At 45.0% G+C, this 21,781-nt stretch overlaps 2 protein-coding genes across 9 annotated transcripts in view; one reads left to right on the top strand and one right to left on the bottom strand.

The window, feature by feature from the left end:
• Nucleotides 1-6,596, top strand: part of LOC102456789 (NACHT, LRR and PYD domains-containing protein 1b allele 5-like) — a 42,693-nt gene extending 36,097 nt beyond the window's left edge. For 7 of the 8 annotated variants that reach the window (XM_075937817.2, XM_075937816.2, XM_075937815.2 and 4 more), the window contains exons 14-15: nt 4,080-4,352; nt 5,323-6,596. In XM_075937817.2, the coding sequence (XP_075793932.2) occupies nt 4,080-4,352; nt 5,323-5,342 (293 nt within the window). In that variant the 3' untranslated portion in view covers nt 5,343-6,596. Of the gene's footprint in view, nt 1-4,079; nt 4,353-5,322 lie in introns of those variants that run through there. The other variant, XR_012906271.2, reaches the window with a different exon arrangement.
• Nucleotides 6,597-15,389: 8,793 nt separating this feature from the next.
• IL12A (interleukin 12A) lies at nt 15,390-20,060 on the bottom strand (the record flags this gene model as incomplete). The annotated part of the gene is made up of 6 exons (XM_089780991.1): nt 15,390-15,878; nt 16,691-16,750; nt 16,784-16,828; nt 16,923-16,964; nt 17,076-17,183; nt 19,812-20,060. Coding segments are annotated over 6 exons (678 nt in total), but the record flags the coding sequence as incomplete, so codon positions are not given.
• Nucleotides 20,061-21,781: the final 1,721 nt, after the last annotated feature.

Genomic DNA, 21,781 nt, shown 5'->3' on the forward strand with positions numbered 1-21,781 from the left:
GGGGTCCCAAAAGAATTGTAATCAAAGGTGGAGGACCTCTCCTTTGATAGAAAACAAGTATTTGTCACTAAGACAGATGAAGTCCTATACTCAATGAAGGACTCTTGTACCACACTCCACACTCTAGGGATGTACACCCCATCTAATAAGAACTGCAAGTATACTCCCTACCAAACAACTATAAATATAACTATTACAGACAACAGCAGAGGCCTAAGCAACACCCTAACAGGAGGAGATGCAGCAAAACCAGTCCACCACTCAGTCGACTTCACACAAATAACAAATTTGAAGTCTTGGTAGGGGGTCTGAGCGTCCACCCCACAGAGCCACTGCATTCCAATGTCACCTTCCATCACCGCCTGAGCCCCTTCTACCAACAGTGGGCCCAAATCATTACAGACAAATGGGTACGGGAGATTATCAAATCGGGTTACACAGTCCCCTTCATATCCATGCCCCCTACCCTCTCCCTCTTCAGGGACCCATCTCACGAACCCCTATTAAAAACAGAGGTGCAAAATTTACTCACTGTAGGCGCAACAGAACCTGTTTTTACAGATTATCAAGGAAGAGGATTCTACTCCAACTATTTCCTAACATCCAAAAAACCAGGGGAATGGAGACCAATCTTGGATCTCAGGAAACTCAACAAGTTCATCCTCAACGAAAAATTCAAGATGGTGACCCTTGCAACTATAATACCTGGACTAGACAAAAGAGACTGGTTCTCAGACCTCGACCTTCAAGACACATATATTCATGTAAGCATCCACCTGGCCCACAGGAGATTTTTCAGATTTGTTGTAGGTCAAGACCATTACCAATACAGAGTCCTCTCCTTTGGTCTTTCTACGATACCTTGAGTGTTCTTGAAGATGCTAGCCATAGTCACAGCCTTCCTCAGAAGACAGAACGTCATCATCTTCCCCCTACCTCGATGATGGTCTTATCAAGGGCTCCACTTGCAACAAACTAAAGTGATGACAACTGCTACCAGGGCAAGTTTTTCCCAATTTGGCCTGCTTATCAATATACACAAGTCCATCATACAGCCCACACAAAAGATAGAATTTATCAGGGCTCTTCTGGATTTGGTGACAGCAAGAGCCTATTTGCCACCACAAAGATTCAGGGCACTCTGCAACTTCATTTGGGGGGGGGGGTCAATCATATTCCTTTTTCCACAGTCAGGATGTGCCTCCAATTATTGGGGCACATGGCGGCAACAACCTTTGTTGTCCTATCCGCGAACTACCTACAGCATTGGTTCGCAACCACCTACATTCCAACCCAACACTGCCTCGTGAGGTGTCTCACACTTCCTCTACCAGTACTACAATCTCTCAACTGGTGGACTTCTCCAACCAACATATTTGCCGGTATACCCTTCTACCACCCAGATCTGTCAATAACTATAATGATGTATGCATCACTTATGGGCTGGGGTGCCCATTATAGCACAAGGTCAATACAGGGCACATGGTCCCAATGGGAGAGACACCTCCATAACAACATCCTGGAGCTCAGGGCCATCAGACACTTCTTGGAACAACACGAGTGGGAGATCAATACCAATATTCTCTTAGTTTTTCGCAAGTGGGGTTTCCCAGCTATAGACCTTTTTGCAACAGCACTCAACTGCAAATGCCACAAGTTCTGCTCCCAAGCAGGACTGGCAAGAAGTCGGAGGGGGATGCCTTCACCATCCACTGGATGGTTCCCCTACTCTATGCCTTTCCACCAATCCCTCTACTTGCCAGAGTGATCAACAAGATCCGCTCCCTCCAGGCCACAGTAAGTCTAATAGCCTCTGCCTGGCCAAGACAACCCTGGTCCTCCCAACATAGACTCATAGACTTTAAGGTCAGAAGGGACCATTATGATCATCTAGTCCAGTGGTCCCCAACATGGTGCCCGCGGGCACCATGGCGCCCGCGGGGGCATTTCAATGCGCCCGCCAGGTGCTCGGGGCTGGCCTGGCCCCGGGCACATGGCTCATGGGCGCTTGCGGGGGGAGCGCCGGGCACGCGGCACTCGGCGGGAGGCAGCGGGGGGAGCGCCGGGTGCGCGGCGGGGGGAGCGCCGGTCCCGGGCGCGCAGCACTCGGCAGGAGGGGGGGGAGCGCCGGTCCCGGGCGCGTGGCACTTGGTGGGGGGGGAGGAGCAGGAGCGCCGGCCTCGGGCGCGCGGCACTCGGCGGGGGGGGGGGGAAGGAGCGCCGGCCTCGGGCGCGCGGCACTCAGCGGGAGGGAGGGGGTGGCGGGGAGCGCCGGCCCCGGGCGCGCGGCCCTTAGAGGGGGCCCTGCCCCCGGGCACGCAGCTATGGGGGGACCCCGCCCCCGGGCGCGCGGTAGGTGTGGCCCCGCCCCCGGGCGCGTGGATGGGGGGGCGCCCCCGGTCCCCGCCCCCTGGCGCCCGGCAGGCAAACGGCCACGCCCCCTGGCGCCCGACAACCTAAAAAGGTTGGGGACCACTGATCTAGTCTGACCCCCTGCACAGTGCAGGCCACAAAATCTCACCCACCTCTCCTAGAATAATCCTCTCACCTATATCTCAGATATTGAAGCCTTCAAATACTTTGAAGACCCCATCACACTTTCGCACAACATTACGCCCTACAGAAAGGGTAAATACCCTCCACATCTCTGGCAGATGTGGTCCTTCCTTCCTCTACATCAGGGCTACTCAACTTTGGAAGCCCCAGGAGCCACAATGATACTCATAGCACATGCCGAGGGCCGCAACTTGTGTAGTTGCATATACGTGCAAATATATGCAAATAGCCTTTCACACTGACAGTTATGAATACAAAGATTAAGACAAGACTACACAACATGTAGGCTCCACTTAAGTCAGTTCTGCTGATATTAATAAAAGTGCCATATTTACCTAATTTCCACCCATATGACAGTACTTTTAATGAGCAATGACTGTCCAGGAATTTAACTACCAAATCTCATATCAACAGAAGACCATTATATTGACTACTTCTTTGGTTTGGTTCCCATCCGTGGGCTGCAAACAAATGGGCTGCATGTTGAGTAGCCCTGCTCTACATAAATGACTCCAATGCCCACCACCATCTGGCAGGTACTGCTACTATGTCACCTAAGTGGAGCACCCACAGGGACAGCACTCAATGAAGAAGAAGTTACTCACATGGTACAGTAATGCTGGTCCTTCAAGATGTGTGTCCCTGTGGGTAATCCACTACTCCTCTCCTCATCCTTCCTATACTGCCTGGTGAGCTAGTAGCTCACTACAGGTTTTTATTAGTCATCATTATAGCAGCATCAATGAATTAAGTGAAAATGCAATAGGGATGCAAATAAAAAAAACCCCCACTAATGGCTGTTGAACCTGCAGGCTCTCGGAGGCTGCTAGTGCCATTGGCCCTGCAGGCCTCCGATGGTTGCTAGCCCTGTGAGTGGCTGGGAGTTTAACTGGTAAGGTTAATCGATAAGCCAATGCTTATCGGCTTACCAGTTAAACTCTTAGGGTGTGTCTAAACTACATGGCTCCATCGATGGAGCCATGTAGATTAGGCTGATCGGCAAAGGGAAATGAAGCCGCGATTTAAATGGCTGCCGCGCTGAGCCGACAAACAGCTGATCAGCTGTTTGTCGGCTCAGCGCGCTAGTCTGGATGCTCCCGCGCCTACCTGAAAGCCCTTTATCGATATCCCTGTTATGCCTCGTAGGATGAGGTTTACTGGGGAGGTCGATAAAGAGCTTTCAGGTCAGCGCGGGAGTGTCCAGACTAGCGCGCTGAGCCGACAAACAGCTGATCAGCTGTTCGTTGGCTCAGTGCGGCAGCCATTTAAGTGTAAATGAAGCCGCGATTATTTAAATTGCGGCTTCATTTCCCTTTGCCGAACAAACAAATCTACATGGCTCCGTCAACGGAGCCATGTAGTTTAGACATACCCTTAGATCCCTACAACACCCTAATATGATCACCTTCATTGCATATCTCTGTGTTGCAGTATACAAAAATAATGGAATCATTTAATTAAGTACCGACTGAAAATAAGAATGTTGGAGCCGATTTGTTATTTGTATCCTGTATGTTTTTTAGATGGAACTAAAGCTAAAACTACATTAACTGACCAGCAACTGATGACTCTTGCAAGGAAGATGGGTAAAGATTGGAAAGAAATTGCCATTGAATGCCTTAAGTTAGAAATGAAAGATATTCATCAGATTCAGGCAAAGGAAGACGAGGTTAATGTTTATAAATTCATGATGTTGTGCAAGTGGAGGGAAGGTGAACAGAATAATGGAACTGCCCAAAATTTGTATGACAGTCTCAAGGATCATGTGTCATATGAAGTAATACAAATACTGAAAGGTATACACCAACTTTTCTTTATACTTCATTATGTGATTGTGTGTCAGACGTGCTTCTGGTTCCAGTATCAGAGAATTCACCAGACACTCTAATATGTATGAACATGAAGTCTTCCCCTTTATTGTCAATGCAAGTGTTTATCATTCTACTATATGAGCAGTATTTTATACTTGCTTTTTGAAAAAAATATTTTGGCATGACTAATATTAGAACAGTTAGTATAATTTCATGTCAGTTAAAATCAGTCACTCCTATAAATCCAAGCAAAATCTTGTTTTTATTATGGAGCTCAGTGCAAAAATGTCTAAACCCAGTAGCTAGATGTAGTCCACGGCTTGCCTGGATCTGGCCCCTTAGGCTCTGGGCTCCCCCTCAGCATTGGGGAGCCTATACTGGCACTCCAGTCCCCTTCTGTCCTCCTTTGGAGCACACAGAATATACCAGCCTGGACCCGCCTAGGCTCTGGTCTGCAAGGGGAATGCAGGGACTGTCTTTCTCCTTCTCAGTCAGGGGCCACGTCAGTGAGGGTTTTGTTTGGGTGTTTTTGCTTCTCACTTGTGAGTGGCCCTCGACTGATTTTTCTGTTGGTTAGTGACCTCCGACTCAAAAAAGTTCGCCACCCTAGTCTAAACCTTTGTTCTTAGATATTTTAATAACATTTAAGTTGCATCTTTACCAAGTTAATTGTGGTCTTGATTATGCAAACATTTCTGTATGCACTTAACTTTATGCATATTGATTATAATGGTGCTACTTATGTTTTTAAAGTCAAGCATATGCAGGACTGTTTGGAGAACTGGAGCCTAAACTGATCTGGAGAAAGCCTTTCTGAAAGGGAAAATTAGCATAAAATTATTTATGTAGTGTCATAAGATGTTATGTACATTTATTGTTATTACTATTTAACAATTATATTGCAGTAGCACCTTGTGGTCAACTAATATATACATGTGTGCATTCATTTCCTCAGATTTTGTAGAGAAGACATGAGTTCATGGAGAAACAAGCTAAAAGGAGAACTCTCAGGGACATTCAGCTGCATAATGGTTTAAACATTTCATACTGTTTAAATGTCATTTAATTGTGGACTCTACTTTTGGAACTCAGGGGACCCAGTATGAAGATATAATCTATCAGCAATCTTTGGAAGATAAAACATTATTTTGGAAAATAATATGAATTGAATTTTGCACCAATGTAAATAAGTGCAACATTTTCAGGAGTAATTATTCAAATGTTTGAATACCAACTATATTACCAATATAGTTATCACTGAAGTAGCCATCTGAATGCAATTTGAATCTCTCATTGATGTCATTTCTCTTTTGAACCATTCCTGCTAAGTGCTGAGCAACTCATGTGAGTTACAGAGCAGTCTCAACCCACCCTTGAAAACAGCTCACCCTTTCCAACTATTGGACAGTCTTGTTTAAGTATTTTTTTATCCAGTCCAAAGGTGATTTCCAAAAGAGTTTAAAATGGCTTTGGGGGCTCATTTCTATACCTCTCATCATCACCTATAAAACAATACTGCCAATTTCACTGGGTTCAAAACATTTCTCTGTACATACATTCACTGACTTAGTTAGCATGGGTCGCTGTATACATGGTACATAAACTCTTTGTGATAATGCAATTATATGGTCATTGTGTGTGTCTGTGTATGCCACTTCTTTGCTAGGAAGTTTTATGTTTATTCAGAGGTGAAATACTAGTTTCAATGTAGCATCAATATGAACTAAAGGCAGCTTTACCTTTTCTCTGGAAAGGCCACGATGCCTCTGTGTCAATAGCAGGTCACACATTTCTTATAAGAAGCGTGTATATGTTGTATAGATTTTTGTTGTATTATAATCAATGTAGACTTGAATGTATTTTTAGTATTTTTTTTACTGTTTTTGACTTGAACATTAAAATGACAGGTATGTAGGCTAGACATAGAAATTTTACTGAAGGATGCAGAAAAAGAAAATGTGAATGGATAACTCAGCAGATAAAAAACACATAGGTGAGTTTTTAAGCTTTTAAAATATTGTTATCTGTAATACAGAACTGCTTCCTTGCAGGCAAATTGACATCTAATTTTAAGGGTTCCTGTGGATCTCTCTATATTGTCTGGCTTCGAATGTGTATTGGCTTTGTGTACTTTTAAAAATGGGAATAAAACTGAGAAATACCAATTTTTCATTGGAATTCTGAATTTTTAAAATTTTATTCCACAAATAAAATATAATTTAAATTATATCACATGCTGATCTGAGGTAAGCATTCATTTTTGTAGCCATGTACCAGTTCACTGTTAGATGAAATTCTGCTTCTGCTTAAACACGTTTTTGTGTTTAGAGGTCTTTGTATTCTTCCTGATCTCATAAATTCTGTTCTCATCCTTCTGAAAATGTGTATCTCTTTAGTGCTATGCTCACTAACTATGGGTATGTCTACACTAAAGCATTATTTTGAAATATCTTATTTCGAAATAGTTAATTAGAAATAAGTTATTTTGAAATAATGCATCTACACACAAAATGCATTTCGAAATAGCGTTTTGCTATTTTGAAATAATGCGCCCACACTGAGTGGATGCTGAATTGCATTTAAGGACGGCCCAAACCAGGTTCAGCAGGGCATCAGGTCAAGAATTACTTTGTGTGGCTGCTGCTTGAGGCTATCTGAGGCCTGTGCTTAAAGGGACAGCTGGTTCTCAGCTTTCCCTGCTTGCTTGCCTACCTTTTGTCTCTGCGTGCTCTGGTTGCCCTCACTTGGGACACCACAGCACTCTGCAACATGGAGCCAGACCTGACCCTGGGCACTCTGATGCTTCTCGTGGACATGTTGCTGCGAGTTTGGCTAGACTTCCTGCAGGCTGCCATCCAGGAGGCTGTCAGTATCGAGGAGGCCCTGCGGGAGAGCTTCCACCCTGAGGAACACTGAGAGCCTCCCTGGTCTTCCCCACTGGGGGCTTGTACCTCATTCCTCCCTCACGTCCTTCCACTTACTCCTCCCTAACCCCCTTTCCTGATGTCAAATAAAATACATGTATACACCACAAACTGTCTTTATTTAACAATACTGGGGGGGGGGGGAATGAAACTCTGGTGAGACTGGGGAAAGGAGGCGGGAGAGGGGAGAAGAAGGGGTGGTAGTGGGAAGGGGGAAACCTAGGAGGAGGGAGCTGGAAGTGGGAAGCAAGAGGAAGAAGGGGGAGGGAAAGCTCAGGGCTCAGGTTTGGGGGATCTCGACAGGCCAACTCGATTTTCATGCAAACCTGCTCCGGGGTTCGCATGTGGCCTTTGGTGGCCAGGCTGGCAACTATCCTGCCATAGATGGCCACGTTCCTCCATCTAGTGCAGAGATCATGGACATTGGGGGCATCCCCCCCAAATGTGACTAAGGTCCATGATCTCCACCCTGGACCAGGAAGGTGCCCGCCTTCTCCAGGCCCTGGCAGCTCCTGGGAGCTAGCAGACTGCTCCAGGGGAGCGGTGGAGGGCTGGCTGCCAGTGGCTTGCTGGCTCATGTTTTGGGGCCATTGGGTCATTGGGAGTGACTGCTGGCTCTGGGCTGGCAGGCTTGGAGCTGGCATAGGCACTATGGCCATTATGAACCCCTTTAAGGGATCCAGGGAGGGAGGAGGGAGAGGAGTGTTCTTGGTTGAGGCTGGAGTGGCAACCAGGGCACCCTGGGAAGGCTGGAGGCCCCCTATTTCGAAATAAGTGTCTACACAACACTTATTTCTAAATAGCTATTTCAAATTTAGTGTTATTCCTTGTGAAATGAGGTTTACCAAATTCAAAATAAGCACTCCACTATTTCAAATTAATTTCAAAATAGCGGTTTGGCTGTGTAGATGCTAGTAAAGTTATTTCAAAATAATGGCTGCTACTTCAAAATAACTTTGCTGTGTAGACATATCCTATGAGTCCTTCTAGATCTTGGCCATAGCCTTTTTTCACATTAGTTATGGTAGTTTACCGTATGCTTGTGTGTAGTCTCTGCAGAACTTTCTTTAAAGTTATGGACTATTCCCTCCACATTCTAGATCAGGACTTTGAAACTAAGGATGTTAATCAGCTAATCGAATAGTTGATGCAGTCTGCTTGAATCCGCTGCTCACCCGATGCTCTTTGTGTGCACTTTGCTTTGCCCCTCTGGGGCTCTTGTACATTTCAAAAGGAGCGAGCACAGGGCCAGTGGGGGACTGCTTGAGTCCCCATCTCGCCCCCTCCTCCCGCGGTGCTTCTACTTTTGAAAGAACCCTGCTCTTGCTACATTTCAAAGGTGGAAGCACTGCCAGTTCCCCACTGCGCTCCTCCCCCTCCCCCCGGATATAGTGCTGGGGGGAAACAGCTGGGGGAAACCGGCTCCTGCTCCCCCACTTGCTGCCTCTCTCTGATAGAGGCAGCAAGAGAAGGGGGAGCTACTAGTTGAGTCCACTATCTAATAAGCATATGCTTATTGGATTGTCGACTAGTTGCTTACATCCTTATTTGAAACCACCAGTAGTGTAAAGCCAGCCCAGATTTTATACTTAACCCAATGAATACTAGGAGAGCGCAGTGAAAGTCTAGTCAGGATGCACTGAAATTTCATATAGAATAGACACGATCAATAGAGGTTATATCCCCAATATCAATGCATGGATGGGAATCACAGATCTGACTATGCCATAAATGAATGGAGTTCAGCGACTCTGTGGCAGTGGTCAACCTCCCCTGGACCGCTGAGGGAATCTTCACTAACCTGATGAGTCCCTTGGAGACAGAAGGTAGAAAGTGAATGAGCTAGGGCAGCTATAGGCTGGTTGGAGCAGGAGGGGCATTTATTATCTCCAGGATGATCAGATGTGTCATTTTTAAAGTGACAGTCCTGTATTTAACCACACTTTCAGATGCCCCAACTTTTTCTGAAAAATGGGCAAATTGTCCTATATTTTCCATCTCCAATCCATCAGTACTGATGGGTTGTGCTGCTGGCCAGATCCGTGCTCGCCAGCCACCTGCCCACCAGCAGCGAATCAGGGAAGGGAATCCTGTGGCTGACGATAGGGGTAGTGAGCAATGCTTGTGGTGAGCAAAGCAACAGCATGTGGTGCCATGCTGCTCCCCCTGTTGGTCCTCCAGTGTAGCCCCTGCAGTGTGCTGGCTCTCAGCCAGCAGTGCCCTGCCCCCATCTCACACTGACTGAGCTGTGAGCTGCGGTGGCTAGTGAGTGCGGTGGCTGGTGAGTATGATGGTGACTGGTGAGTATACATTACATGTTTCCTCTGCTGCCCACCTATCAGCATACTCCCCTTTTCACTGCCATCTTCCTGCTTTGCCCCTTCAGCCCCCCCCATCCACTCCCATTGCTCCTCTATACCCCCACCACCAGTGGATCATGTTCAACTCCCTCCTCTGTTGCCAGGCATGGAGGATGGACAGGACTGAGCAGGAAGGGTTGGGGCAGTTGGTTACCAGCCATCCCCTCCCCACTGTGTGACTGAGGTGCACAGGAGTATGTGTCACTCCCTATGTGAACCCTAAATGTAAAAAGGTAAATAAAACAAATCCAGCTACACAGTATTTCTTTTTCCTGGGGGCTGTAGCAGGGGAGAGGACAGCCCCACACTCCTGCTCCCCCACTTGTTCTGTCTTTCCCTGTCCGTCCACGGCTCACGCTAGCCGTCCTCCGTTCGCCGGCCGCTCTGCCAGCCTCTCCTGGGGCTCCCGGGCTCCGCAGCAACCTGCTCCGTGCTCGTCCGGGTCGGGCATCGGTTGCCGCACGGCTCCGTCTGGCCCTTCCGCTCTGCCCGCTGCTGGCCGCGGCTTTGCTTTGGTGGGCTGGGGCCTGCCGAGCCGTCCCTCGTCCAAGTGCCTCGCCGCCGCCTGTGGGGTTTGAGAGCACAGCCAGTCCCCGCTCTCTCCCCCCGCCCTGGCTCCCACGTTCGCCCTTTTGGGTGTCCTGGGCGGCGTCCCATCCTCCTACGCCCCCTCCGTCCGAGCCCGCCTCCTGGGCCCTAGTGCCTGCCCACCTGGCCTCCTGGCCGTCTGCAGCTGTGCAGGCAGTTGGCTTGGGGCTGTCTGCAGTGCCCGTGGCGGTCCCCCGGGCGCTCGTTCTGGCCGCTTCTGGCCCTTCCCCGCTGCTGGCGCCCGCCGGCCAGTCGGGCTGCGTACGGGGATCAGCTTCCCCGGCCCTTCCTCCCTGCCGGCACCCGCCGGCCCGCCAGGCTGAGTGCGTGGATCGGCTTCCCTGTCACAGGGGCTCAGTCAATTTGATGTTAATTTGAATGTGTGTACTGTGTAGTTTTGATTTATTGCCTTTGAACTCACTGGAATAGGAATAATTTTACTAGGTGTTCTGTATTCAGCATAGGGAAATATGGTCACCTTAATTATCTCCTTCCCTAACTGAAACTTGGGCCAGAGTATTGTGTTTCTGCTGCTCCCATTCCATGATGTAGATTCCTTTCTAAGTTCCATGAGTTTCTACTAATGGAAGAATCCCTGGCTGTGTATCTCTAGTGACTCTTTGCTGACTGAGAGTGGAAATCAGTGCTGGGAGCCCAGAATGCCATGCTCTGGTCTCCTGACATTCCCTTGGGATCTGTTTGAGCTCACATGGGGCTAGTGGTGTATCTTCTTGTGCGGGAGAGAGGGGGAGGGGAGAAATGCTGTTCCCTCCAATGGAAACAGTGAGGAGAGCTATCTATGAGGGGATCTCCAAGCCCTCCCACAAGCTTTGCTGCAGTAGGGAGAGCCCCTCTATACCTATGTTCCTCAGTTTTGAGTTTTATTGCCTTACTGTTTCTCTGGTCAATGGGAGTTCCTCAATTCATGTACATTGCTTTCGGTTCTCTTTGCGCTTTTTTGATTGGTGGCAGATTTATCTGTTTTCATGGTGGAAGCTAAGATCAGTGGCTGAACACTGATGTGCCTGGAGCCATCCTGCCTTTTTGATCAATTGGGGCAGCCATCCCAGGCCCTGCACTTTTGGGGGCCCTGCGGCGGCTGCCCCAACCTTCCCAATGGATTTGAGGGGCCTAAGGATGATGGGGGCCTGGCTCAAGGTGATAGCAGGGGGTCACCCTCCCTGCACTCACCTGCTTCATTGTGCCACCCTCCCATTCTGCCGTGCTTGGCTTCCCCACAGTGGTGGGAAGGAGAGCTCCCAGCCCCACGGTGCTCCACTTTCCACCACTGTAGAGAAGCAGGACTCAGCAGACCAGGAGAGGAAACATGGCAGGGCAGAGCAGGCTGCTGGGCTGCACTGGCTCTCATCACTTGCATGGTGAGTGGGGAGGATGACTCCTGCTGCAGCCACACCAAGACCTCATAGTTACTCAGGCTGCATTTCTTGTGGGTGGAAAGAGAGGAGGGGAGTGGGTATGGTGCAGAAGTGGGGCTTGCAGAAGGGGTGGCATGGAGGCGGAGGTGGGACCTGTGGTGGGGGAGGTTGCACCGCATCCTGCGCTTGGGCCCCTGGGAGGGGATTGGTCTTAACCCTGTACCCCCCCACTCAAGATGGTCCTGGCTGCGCCCACATGAAGAAAGTCATTATGATCAGATTTTCACCTGATAGCACAGGTCCAGAGTGTTGGTTTCCATTCATGCTCCAAAGTTGCTTTGTAAAGGCAGGGCTGCGGAGAGACTTGCCGGGCCGCTGGGCGAGGTGGAAAGGGGCCCGGCTCCATGCCTAAGGGACGGGGATGGGGGCTAACCTTCCTCAGCTGTCTTTTAGAGACCTCTGGAGTGCACTGCACAGGGCTCCAGTGATGATTTAAAGAGCCCAGAGCTCTGGCCACTGCTGCGGACTTTTCCAAGTCTCCCCAGAGGTTCACCCCCCCCCCCCCAAAATTTTGTTCAATAAATCCAGTTTCTATTTTTGAACATATGTGTCTTTTATTTGCCATCAGGAAGGGGGGCTAGGAAGGGGTAAGTGGAAGGACGTGAGGGAGGAATGGGGCACGAGCCACCTGTGGGGAGGACTAGGGAGGCTCTGAGGGCTCTGACAGCCCCCTGATGGACCCCCCCCCAGATGGCAGCCTGCAGCAAGTGTATCCGGGCTGATGGCAACGACCCCACGAGGTGCACCGGTGTACCCAGGGGCAGCTCTGGCTCCATGTGGCTGAGTGCTGTGGTGTCCCAAGTGCGGCGACTCAGGGCACTTCAAAAGAGGAATGCTTTGCGGTCCCTCATTGAGGTAGACAAGCAAGAGGGGAACCCTGAGAACTGTCTGTCTGGGATGGGGGTAGGGTCCCTTTAAGCATGGAGCTCAGTTAGCCTCAGGGAGCTGACCCACACACTAAAGCCTAACCTGATGCCCTGCCGGCATTGGTTCTGGCCAGCCTTAACTTCGGTTCAAGGTCCACTCAGTGTGGATGCGCTATTTCAAAATAGCAAAACGCTATTTCGAAATAGATTGTGTGTATAAATACGTTATTTCAAATTAGTTTATTTCGAATTAACTATTTCAAAATAAGATAATTTGAAATAGCGCTGTAGTGTAGCCATGTCCATGGTTAATTATAAAACAAGACCCTTTAGAACATTATTTTATTTGGAGAATATTATACATTACTTTTTTGGGTTTTGTGTGCTTCCTAGGTTATTGATGAATATAACACATACTCCTACTTTAAAAAGCAGTAAACTGCTGTATATACAATATAAAATATATGGACCTACTCAATCTAATTGCAAAGATGGTTACAGCCCTGGTCCTAAAGTGGAGCTGAACTGTTGTGTATAGGGATATGCCTGTGTTGATCTCTTTGTGCGATCAGCGCCTAAACTATTAAGAAGAAGGAAAGAAGAAATCACACATAAAGGATTCCTTATTCTTCTGAGGTAGAGAGACAAGTTAAGTCCCCTAGAAATTATTTGAAAAAAAACAAAACAAAACACCACAACAGTTTCTAAGTTGCTGTAAGGTAAATTCATATTTTTTCTTTACATGTTTTCATTAATTCAGTTATTTAAACCAGCTGTCAACTGAAATTATTTTGAAGAGCTTAAATTGTGTATATTTAACTTCCAGATTAAATACCACACTGGATCATTTAAGATGGTTCCTATAGGCTATATATTTGGCAAAATGCTAACTAATTAGAATAAAAGAGGAGCTTCCTTCATTTATATGGCTATGTCTAGATTACAAGCCTCTTTTGAAAGAGAATGTCTAGCCTCCAAGCAAATTTTTTGAAAAAGCAAGCCGCTTTTTTGAAAGAGAGTCTAGATGCTCTCTTCTGAAAAAGCACAGTTTGCTTTCAATAGCGCCTTTTTTTGAAAGAGTACTTTTGAAAAAAGGCGTTATTCCTCGTAAAATGAGGTTTACTGTGATTGAAAAAATTGCTGTGTTCTTTCAATTTACTTTTGAAAGAACGCGGCTGCAGTCTAGATGCAGGTGAAGTTTTTTCGAAAAAAGCTTACTTTTTTCGAAAAAACCCTGTAGTCTAAAAGTAGCCTTTTTCTGAAAAAACTTCACCTGCGTCTAGACTGCAGCCGTGTTCTTTCGAAATTAAATCGAAAGAACGCGGCTTTTCTTTCGACGGCGGTAAACCTCATTTCACGAGGAAGAACGCCTTCTTTCGAAAGTGCTTCTTTCGAAAGAAGGCGTTCTTGAATGTAAATAGGGCTTCTTTGAAAGAGAGCATCCAGACTCACTGGGTGCTTTCTTTCGAAAAAGCGGCTTGCTCTTTCGAAAGTTCCGCGTGCAGTCTAGACGCTCTCTTTCGAAAGAGGCTTGCAGTCTAGACATAGCCCATGACACACTCTTCCTGATGAAAGCTTGATTAATGTGCAAGTCAATCTTTGAAAAGAAAGATTGACTTGATGTATCCTAGATATACTTGATACTCCTAGATGTATCTGTTTCAGGCCTGGTTACTCTGCTGCTCTTCCTGGACCTTCTGACACAAGATCACAGTCATCTTCAACATCTGAACCTCGAGTTGTTGTACCTCACAGCATGGAGCTCCAGGGTTGAACCCAGTGGAGCTTTCCTGTTCAGACCAAGTTAGAGAAGTCCTCTTGATCATATTTTGCCCACCCGTGCTTCAGTTGCATGGACTACTGGGTTAAATTCTGTGGCTTGTGGTACAGTATTGTACAGGAGGACAAAGTAGATCACAATGTCCTCCTGGCCTTCAATATTTAGTATATAATTATACAGAATATTTTTCCATTGACTTCAGATAGACCAGGATTTCACCCTCTGAATCTATGGCTACGTCTAAACTACACCCCTCTGTTGGCAGAGGGATGTAAATTACATGTATTGAAAGTGCAAATGAAGCCAGGATTGAAATATCCCATGCTTCATTTGCATAATGACGGCCGCCGCTTTTTTTTGAAATGGGGTTTTTCGAGAAAAAAAAAAAAACTCTGCCATTTAGACGGGGCATTTTCGACAGAAATGCCCCGTTTTGAAAGATCATTTTTTGAGGAGTACAGGATCTTTCGAAACGGGGTATTTCTGTCAAAAATGCCCTGTCTAAACAGCTGGCTTTTTTTCGAAAAGCCCTGTTCCGAAAAAAAAGCGGCGGGCACCATTATGCAAATGAAGCTCGGGATATTTCAATCCTGGTTTCATTTGCACTTTTGATATGGCTAATTTACATCCCTTTGTTTAGATTATAGCCTATTATAGAGACTGGAAACTAATTATAAAATAGACAGAGTAGTCTATTTTCATTGTCTTGTCTGAGAGTCTACATCCAATATAAACAGAGAAAATGCAATTAGATTTTTTTCAATACTAATTTAGGTGGTATCAGTGATATACTGGTTCACAACTATTTACATGTTTTTTTAGAACACAATTGCTCGTGTAATGGTATTCCTTTCATAGTGATCTTAATTCACAAATAAGAAAAAGATAAAATGTTTATTATACAAATTATAAATTTATTAAACCATAAATATTATAATAAATAAACCAGGAATGTTATAAATATATTTTAATTTATATAATAATTTATATATATAAAACTTTAAAAAATTACAAATATATAAATAAATAATTTAAGATAAATAAATTACATCTGAGTTTGATATGTTGTGAACATGCTCGTACAATATAGCTTATTTTTTCTAAAAATGTAGAAAATTAACATCTTAGCTTAAAAGACACTGACTAATTTGCTCAAGACAGCTTAGATCATAAATTATGCTTAATCATTGAAACATTTTTGTAGAAGTATTATTGTATTCTTAAATTCAAGTCCAGTCCTGGTAACCGTTCGTGTGTACAAGCGCCAATGACTTCAGTGAGTTTTCTGCACACAGAGGTCATACAACAAGAACCTAATATATGTTTTTCTCATATACTTAACATTGCTTTGATTAATAAGAAAGTGCTTTCAGGTTTCAGTGATTATGATGAGCTTTCAGGAGTGTTCAAGTAGTTCATCATCCTGCTTATGGTCACAGTACGAATTCTGAAAGCATGGAAAACACCACATAACCTCATTCTGTCATTGAAAGAGGCGGATCCTCCTCTGTTTGTAGATGGTTGCGCCGCCTTACTCACATTCTTAATTTTCATAGCCTTAAAAAAAGTGAGTTGGTCAGATCATTCAATCATATTTAGAGTAGAACTATACATTAGTCTTTGAATATAAAAAGCTTATTTTAAATTACAAATAAAATAGTTTATGAAAAGGTAGACTATAATAGTAATGATACAATTCATATAGTTAGGGCCCAAATCTGTATTGCTTATGAAGGCAAACTTTCCTTATGATGTAAATAGTTTTTCCCCTGCCAAGGAATACAGTTTTGGGCCTTTAAAAAGATAACTAGGGGAAGCTGTGGTTTACGAATATTTAAATCTAGCTCATTTAACAACTATTAGAATCTCCAATGTATCTGGATATGCTATGTTAATAAAAAAGGCAATTATTTTAAAATGGGGCCATGTTGCTACCAGCTATTATTATTTGTTAATAACCATGTTACATCTGTTCCCTATTTCTTATCAATACTTATTAATTATTTACCAAAATACAGTCTTATCTCCCACTCCTCCCATTTTATGGTAGGAATGAGAGACATAGTAAGATACCATTAAAAAGACAGACATTTCAGTAGTGATATGTTTACAACATCACTTATGGGCAATCACCGTTTTAAAACCGTAATATACAGTATCAAAGTAAGACCCCCATTTATACAAAGAAGATAAACCTTCAATTTAATGAAAAAAAGCATAATCAAGATTTTAAATGATCAGATTCCAGAATAACTTACCTTGGTAACAACAAAGACAAAAAAAAAAATCAAACCCATATAGAACAGAACTCAGTTTAAGATATAGAAATAATATACAGTAATCTTTAGTCAATTGGAAGGAAAACATACCTGTATCATATTGTCAATAGCAGTCAGCATCTTCTGATTACTGAAATTCTTGAACTCTGCCTTGTAAGCTATACTGAAATTCTTGAACACTGCCCTGTAAGCTATCAAGTCTTCTTTGATACCATGCAGGCATTTACTCTGTAGAAGATACAAGGATTAAAAAATGTTGGAGAGTACTGTTTATAGTCAAACAAAAAACAAATTATTTGCTCTCAAGAGACTAGCAATTTACCTTATCAAAATCAGCTCTTTCTAGTGCAGGACAATTTCCAGTCTGAAAATCAAAGACACCAGACATGAATTTGACCATTCTGTATCACTGTGATGAATTACAAGATGGTTCCATACAAATGTGATGAAACTTGAGTTTTATTTATTGCAATACCTTGGACTCTTCTGGCATACAAGCCTTAGGTGTGTTGGTTTTATTCTTAGTGATATCTAGAAGATCAACAGCTTCCAGGGTACATTGAAAGTTTAGTATGCCAAGCTCCTATGTAAACAAAAAGGGACACAGATTCATTGCACATAATGCTGCAGAGCATTTATTTATAAGTAGAAATGTACTGGATAAGTAGTACGGCAATTGAAGATGATTCATAATCCTCCAAATATATCTTTATGACTTTAACCAACAAGCTATGAAGCCAAAGTGAAAGGAAATTTTGCCATCATCTTCACTGGGATCAAGATCAGGTTGTAAATAGATTTATATTGTCTGTGTATCTCCGTGAATTGCACTGCCTCCATTTTTAATACTCTAAATCATTCTAAGAACATGAATCTGACTCAGAACATTATACACCACAAATTTACAATTTTTAATCATGATTACTTTTTCAAAAAGAGAAAGGACAAGTGGCATTATTTTGTGTCCATCCTTCAGTGACACTTTGTCTCATTGAGGTGATGGAACTATTTAGCTTCTCTCACTCTAAGGCTGTGCCTATGCCAGGGAATTTTAGAAACAGATTCTGCTTGGTGCTACTACCAGTTCAACTGTGCCAACGAGAGATAGTTAAAAGAAAACTGACATACAGGACTATGTAGCACTTTAAAGACTAACAAGATAGTTTATTAGATGATGAGCTTCTGTGGGCCAGACCCACTTAAATAGTCACAACCATATATACCAAAGGATACAATTAGTATATACAATTGGTATATATGGTTGTGACTATTTTCTTCCACTATTTGATCTGAGGAAGTGGGTCTGGCCCACGGAAGCTCATCATCTAATAAACCATCTTGTTAGTCTTTAAAGTGCTACATAGTCCTGTATTTTGTTTCAGCTACACCAGACTAACACGGCTACATTTCTATCACTAATATGAGAGGATACTTTCATGTTGGGGTATTTGGATTCTTTAACAAGTTCCCAACACATTACCTACTTGCCCAGTTGATGGCATGTTTTCAGGAAGTCTTACATAACTTAGTGACTATGTATGAATTAACTAAACTGAACGGGAGGTGGAGAAATATATCTTTGAACAAGACAGATGAGAAAAAAGTAAAAACAAACACTAGCAGGATACAGATCAAAGGGAGATACTGTGTGACAGAGGGCCATTCAGGTTGGAAGGCAGACTTTAAGGGAAGAAAGTTCTTTTGAGAAAATGAAGGGTATTTTCTCTATTAACTGAAACTAAACTTAAAGTACCTTTATGTTAACTTAAAACCAACCAACCCAGAATCTTAGACTGTTGTCTGAAATTCCCAAATAAAATAGTACAGCAAAGAAAAAAAAAACTAATCCACCAAGAAATATCAAAGGGAGGATGGCTGGAGTCAATCCCATTGTGTTCTGCAATGCACCTGCTTACTAACAAGTATTTTATATCACCTCCAAATTTGTCCCAGTTGATTGAAGCCCTGCACCAGTGGGAGATGGCAGGTCAAGCATCATTTCAGGCAACAATTAGAACAATAATAATAAAAAGGACGGGATTCTCAAATGAAAGTAAAATATGAAACAACAAGCAAGAAAAAAGTTAAGAAAAATTAAGGACAACTTATTACAAGTATCTAGAAATATCAAAAAAGTAATATGTTTAAAAAGAGAGACACAGAAGTGGGATTAGCTGAAGCAAATACAAAATAAAAACAAATATGCATACATTTCTGAAGAGCCAGATATATAAGGCTACATACAGTTTGGGAATGCACACGATCTGTCTGCTTTAGAAAAAGGGTGCCTCCTCACAGAAATGAAAATTCATACAGCCCTTTCATCTGTGTATTCTAAAAACTATTTTACACATATCAATAAACACAACATCATTAGGAGGTAGATCTGTATTATTTCCCTATTTAAAAAAAAATCATATATTAAGATGAGTCCTTGATCCTTCTGTACACTAAATATGAAAAACTTCCAGCTCATGGTCCAGGTCATAATTCATGTCCTAGCATCTCTTCTCATTTGATGTGTGCATGGACTCCTTAAACTAGCCACACCAGACAAATGTGCAGTGGCACAGCTAGATGTGTAGTGTAAATGTTGCCCAAGCATTCTGCCAAAGTCATAGCGTGTACAAGTAGAACCTGCATTTCCTGAACTGCATGGATCCCTACCTCTTCTATTTGATTGTGCACCCAACACCAGGGTATCTGAACCTTTAACCATAAATCCATTCTTTCACCACTGCACAGCACTCTGAATCTATCAAAACAAATGTAGATGCAGAGGCAATGCTCCACTTGCCTTCCCTTTGGAAAAACGATTCCATACCAACTCCTTTGTAAATTTGACAGCTCTCCCACTTCTTCCTCAGTACTCCTAGTAACTCTTAAGATACCTAAAGTCCAATCAAGCTACCTAATTTCAGCTACGTCAATTGCATAGCTTAAGTTGAACTACTTTAACTCAGCTTTAGACACTGTCTATAAGTCCTCCAGCTCTAAATGATGGGTTGTAGCAGAATAGAGATGCTCTTTGTTATTTCGGAATAACCTTACTGCTGCTGTGTAAACCTGCCCTTATGTCCCCCTTGTAGCTATTGTATGTCAAGCGGGCTTACTTAGTAGAGAAGACAAGCAGGTCTGCCGGCAAAGCGACAATTTTTTAAAAAGTCACCAGCAAGGATGGGGGGAGAGGACAGGGCACAGAGCGACAAACCTGCAGCTGGTGCAGCGCCTCTTTCGCCGCGGCTACCAGGGATTTCGAAGCATTCAGGCAGTCCTTCAGATCGGGGGCCGGGGAAGGCAGCGGCGAGGGGGCGGCCAAGTCCGCCAGGCTGAGGCAGAGGAGAGTCCCCAGGAACCAGGCACCTGCAACAAACAGCCCGGTCAGCGCGGGAGCCCGCCACGCCGCGTGAGGCTCTATGGGACGCCGCTGCTGCCCGCGCACCCGCCGCGACTCTCCAGCCCCGGGCAGGCTGCGCCGCGGGGCGCACGAGGCCCGCGCACTACCCGGCCGTGCCGCTGTGGGGCACTGGCGACTCACCGGGGCCGCTGCACTTCGCCATGGCGCTAGCGGAGGTGCTGCCGGAGCGCTGCTGGTGCCGGCCGGCGGCAGCCGCATTTATAGCCCGAGCCGGCGCACGGTGGCCAGGACTTTCCCTCCTCTCTCTTTCTTTACATCAGCTGCTTGGTCAGAGCTGAAACCCTGGGAGGCGGCCGGCCGGCTCTCGGGTTCCCTCCAGGAGACAGGGGCTCCCGGCCAGTCATCCTGAGAGAGCGCATGGGCCTGGCCGCGGCCCCTCCCCGGCACACAGGGAATCCCGAGAGGTGAGCGAGCCTCAGTGAGAAGGGCCGAAGGGGACTTTGCCATGTGTCTCCCCCGCCCGCACTGGCCTGGCCCCAGAAATCCGGCACGGTTGCAGGATGTGGCCAGGCAGGACGGTAGCCTCAGAAACAAGCCTGGGGCTGAGTGAACCAGGTTCAGGCTCTAGCGAGTGTGGGCAGGTCAGTGCCAGGACTTGCTGGATAACCGACAGGGATGTCCCTACACCCTCCCTATGGGGGTGTATACCCCCCTAATTTCCCCAACCCCCCCCCCCCAAGTTTTGTGAACTTGTTACATGCCAATTTAGTGATTGGAAATTTGAATTGAAATTGAAACATTAATAAATATTGCATATGCTTTTAAAGTGTGTATGATAAGATATGTGTACCTGAACAAGTATAATAGATTTGAAAAGTATGAACATAACTTGCTTTCTTATACAGCTGTTGTTTTTTTATGACAATGTTAGTGCATTCATTTTGGTGATGTTGGCCAACCTAATAATTTCAAATTCTGATTTGTAACCAAAGTCAAAATGAGCTCTCCCTGAAAGCTAGTGATGAGCTGGGGTTTGGGGTAAAAGGCTTCAGGACCAGATTATATTTACATTCACACCTAATCTACCTAGGTAGCCAGCAAACAGAGCTGTGTTGTCCAAATGATAGATTTGGCTGGGGTTAGGTTACAAATCACTTGAATGGGCGAGGGGGGGAAGAGATGAAATGTTGTTGTTCTTATTGTATGAGTAAAGGGCAGTAGAACTGTACTTAACCTGTTCTGATTGAGGGCATCGAGAGAGGGTGGAGACAGGTGTTTTGCTTGATGGTCTGTCTGAGTCACAAATACTATTTGACCTGCCTCTCGCCACTGTTTAAAGACAGAACTGATTAGGCTCCATATATAGTCTTTTGTTTTGTTAAATAACCACTACAGCTGAAATCACTGATAATCAGGTCTAAGTGCTTAGTCCTGCTGTGGGGACAGTGTTCCTGTGGGTACAGTGTTTTCGTTTGAGAGACAGCCCAGATTGCACTAGCCATGAGGTTCCCCAACTGAGAGCTCAGCTGAAATCACTAAGAGCTGGGTGGAACCTCAAGAGACCAACTCGCAGAGGTCACAGTGGCAGGTGACAGAAGAAGGTGACAGCACAGAGCCATTGGCAACAGAGCGATGGAGTGAATGGTGGCACAACAAACAACAGTGGCCAGAGCGAACAGTGAGCAGCTGGTGGATTAAGCAAGGTGCCTTCTTGCCCCCCTTCTGGGAGGTGCACTCACGTGAAAGCACCTCTGAACTCTGAGTCTCCACTGACCAAGGACAACACTGGCGAGTGGAGTGAGGTGGAGGGAAAAATGAGGGGC

This window comes from Pelodiscus sinensis, chromosome 10, assembly GCF_052426305.1.
Source record: "Pelodiscus sinensis isolate ZL-2025 chromosome 10, ASM5242630v1, whole genome shotgun sequence".
In the NCBI taxonomy this organism is placed as follows: Eukaryota; Metazoa; Chordata; order Testudines; family Trionychidae; genus Pelodiscus; species Pelodiscus sinensis.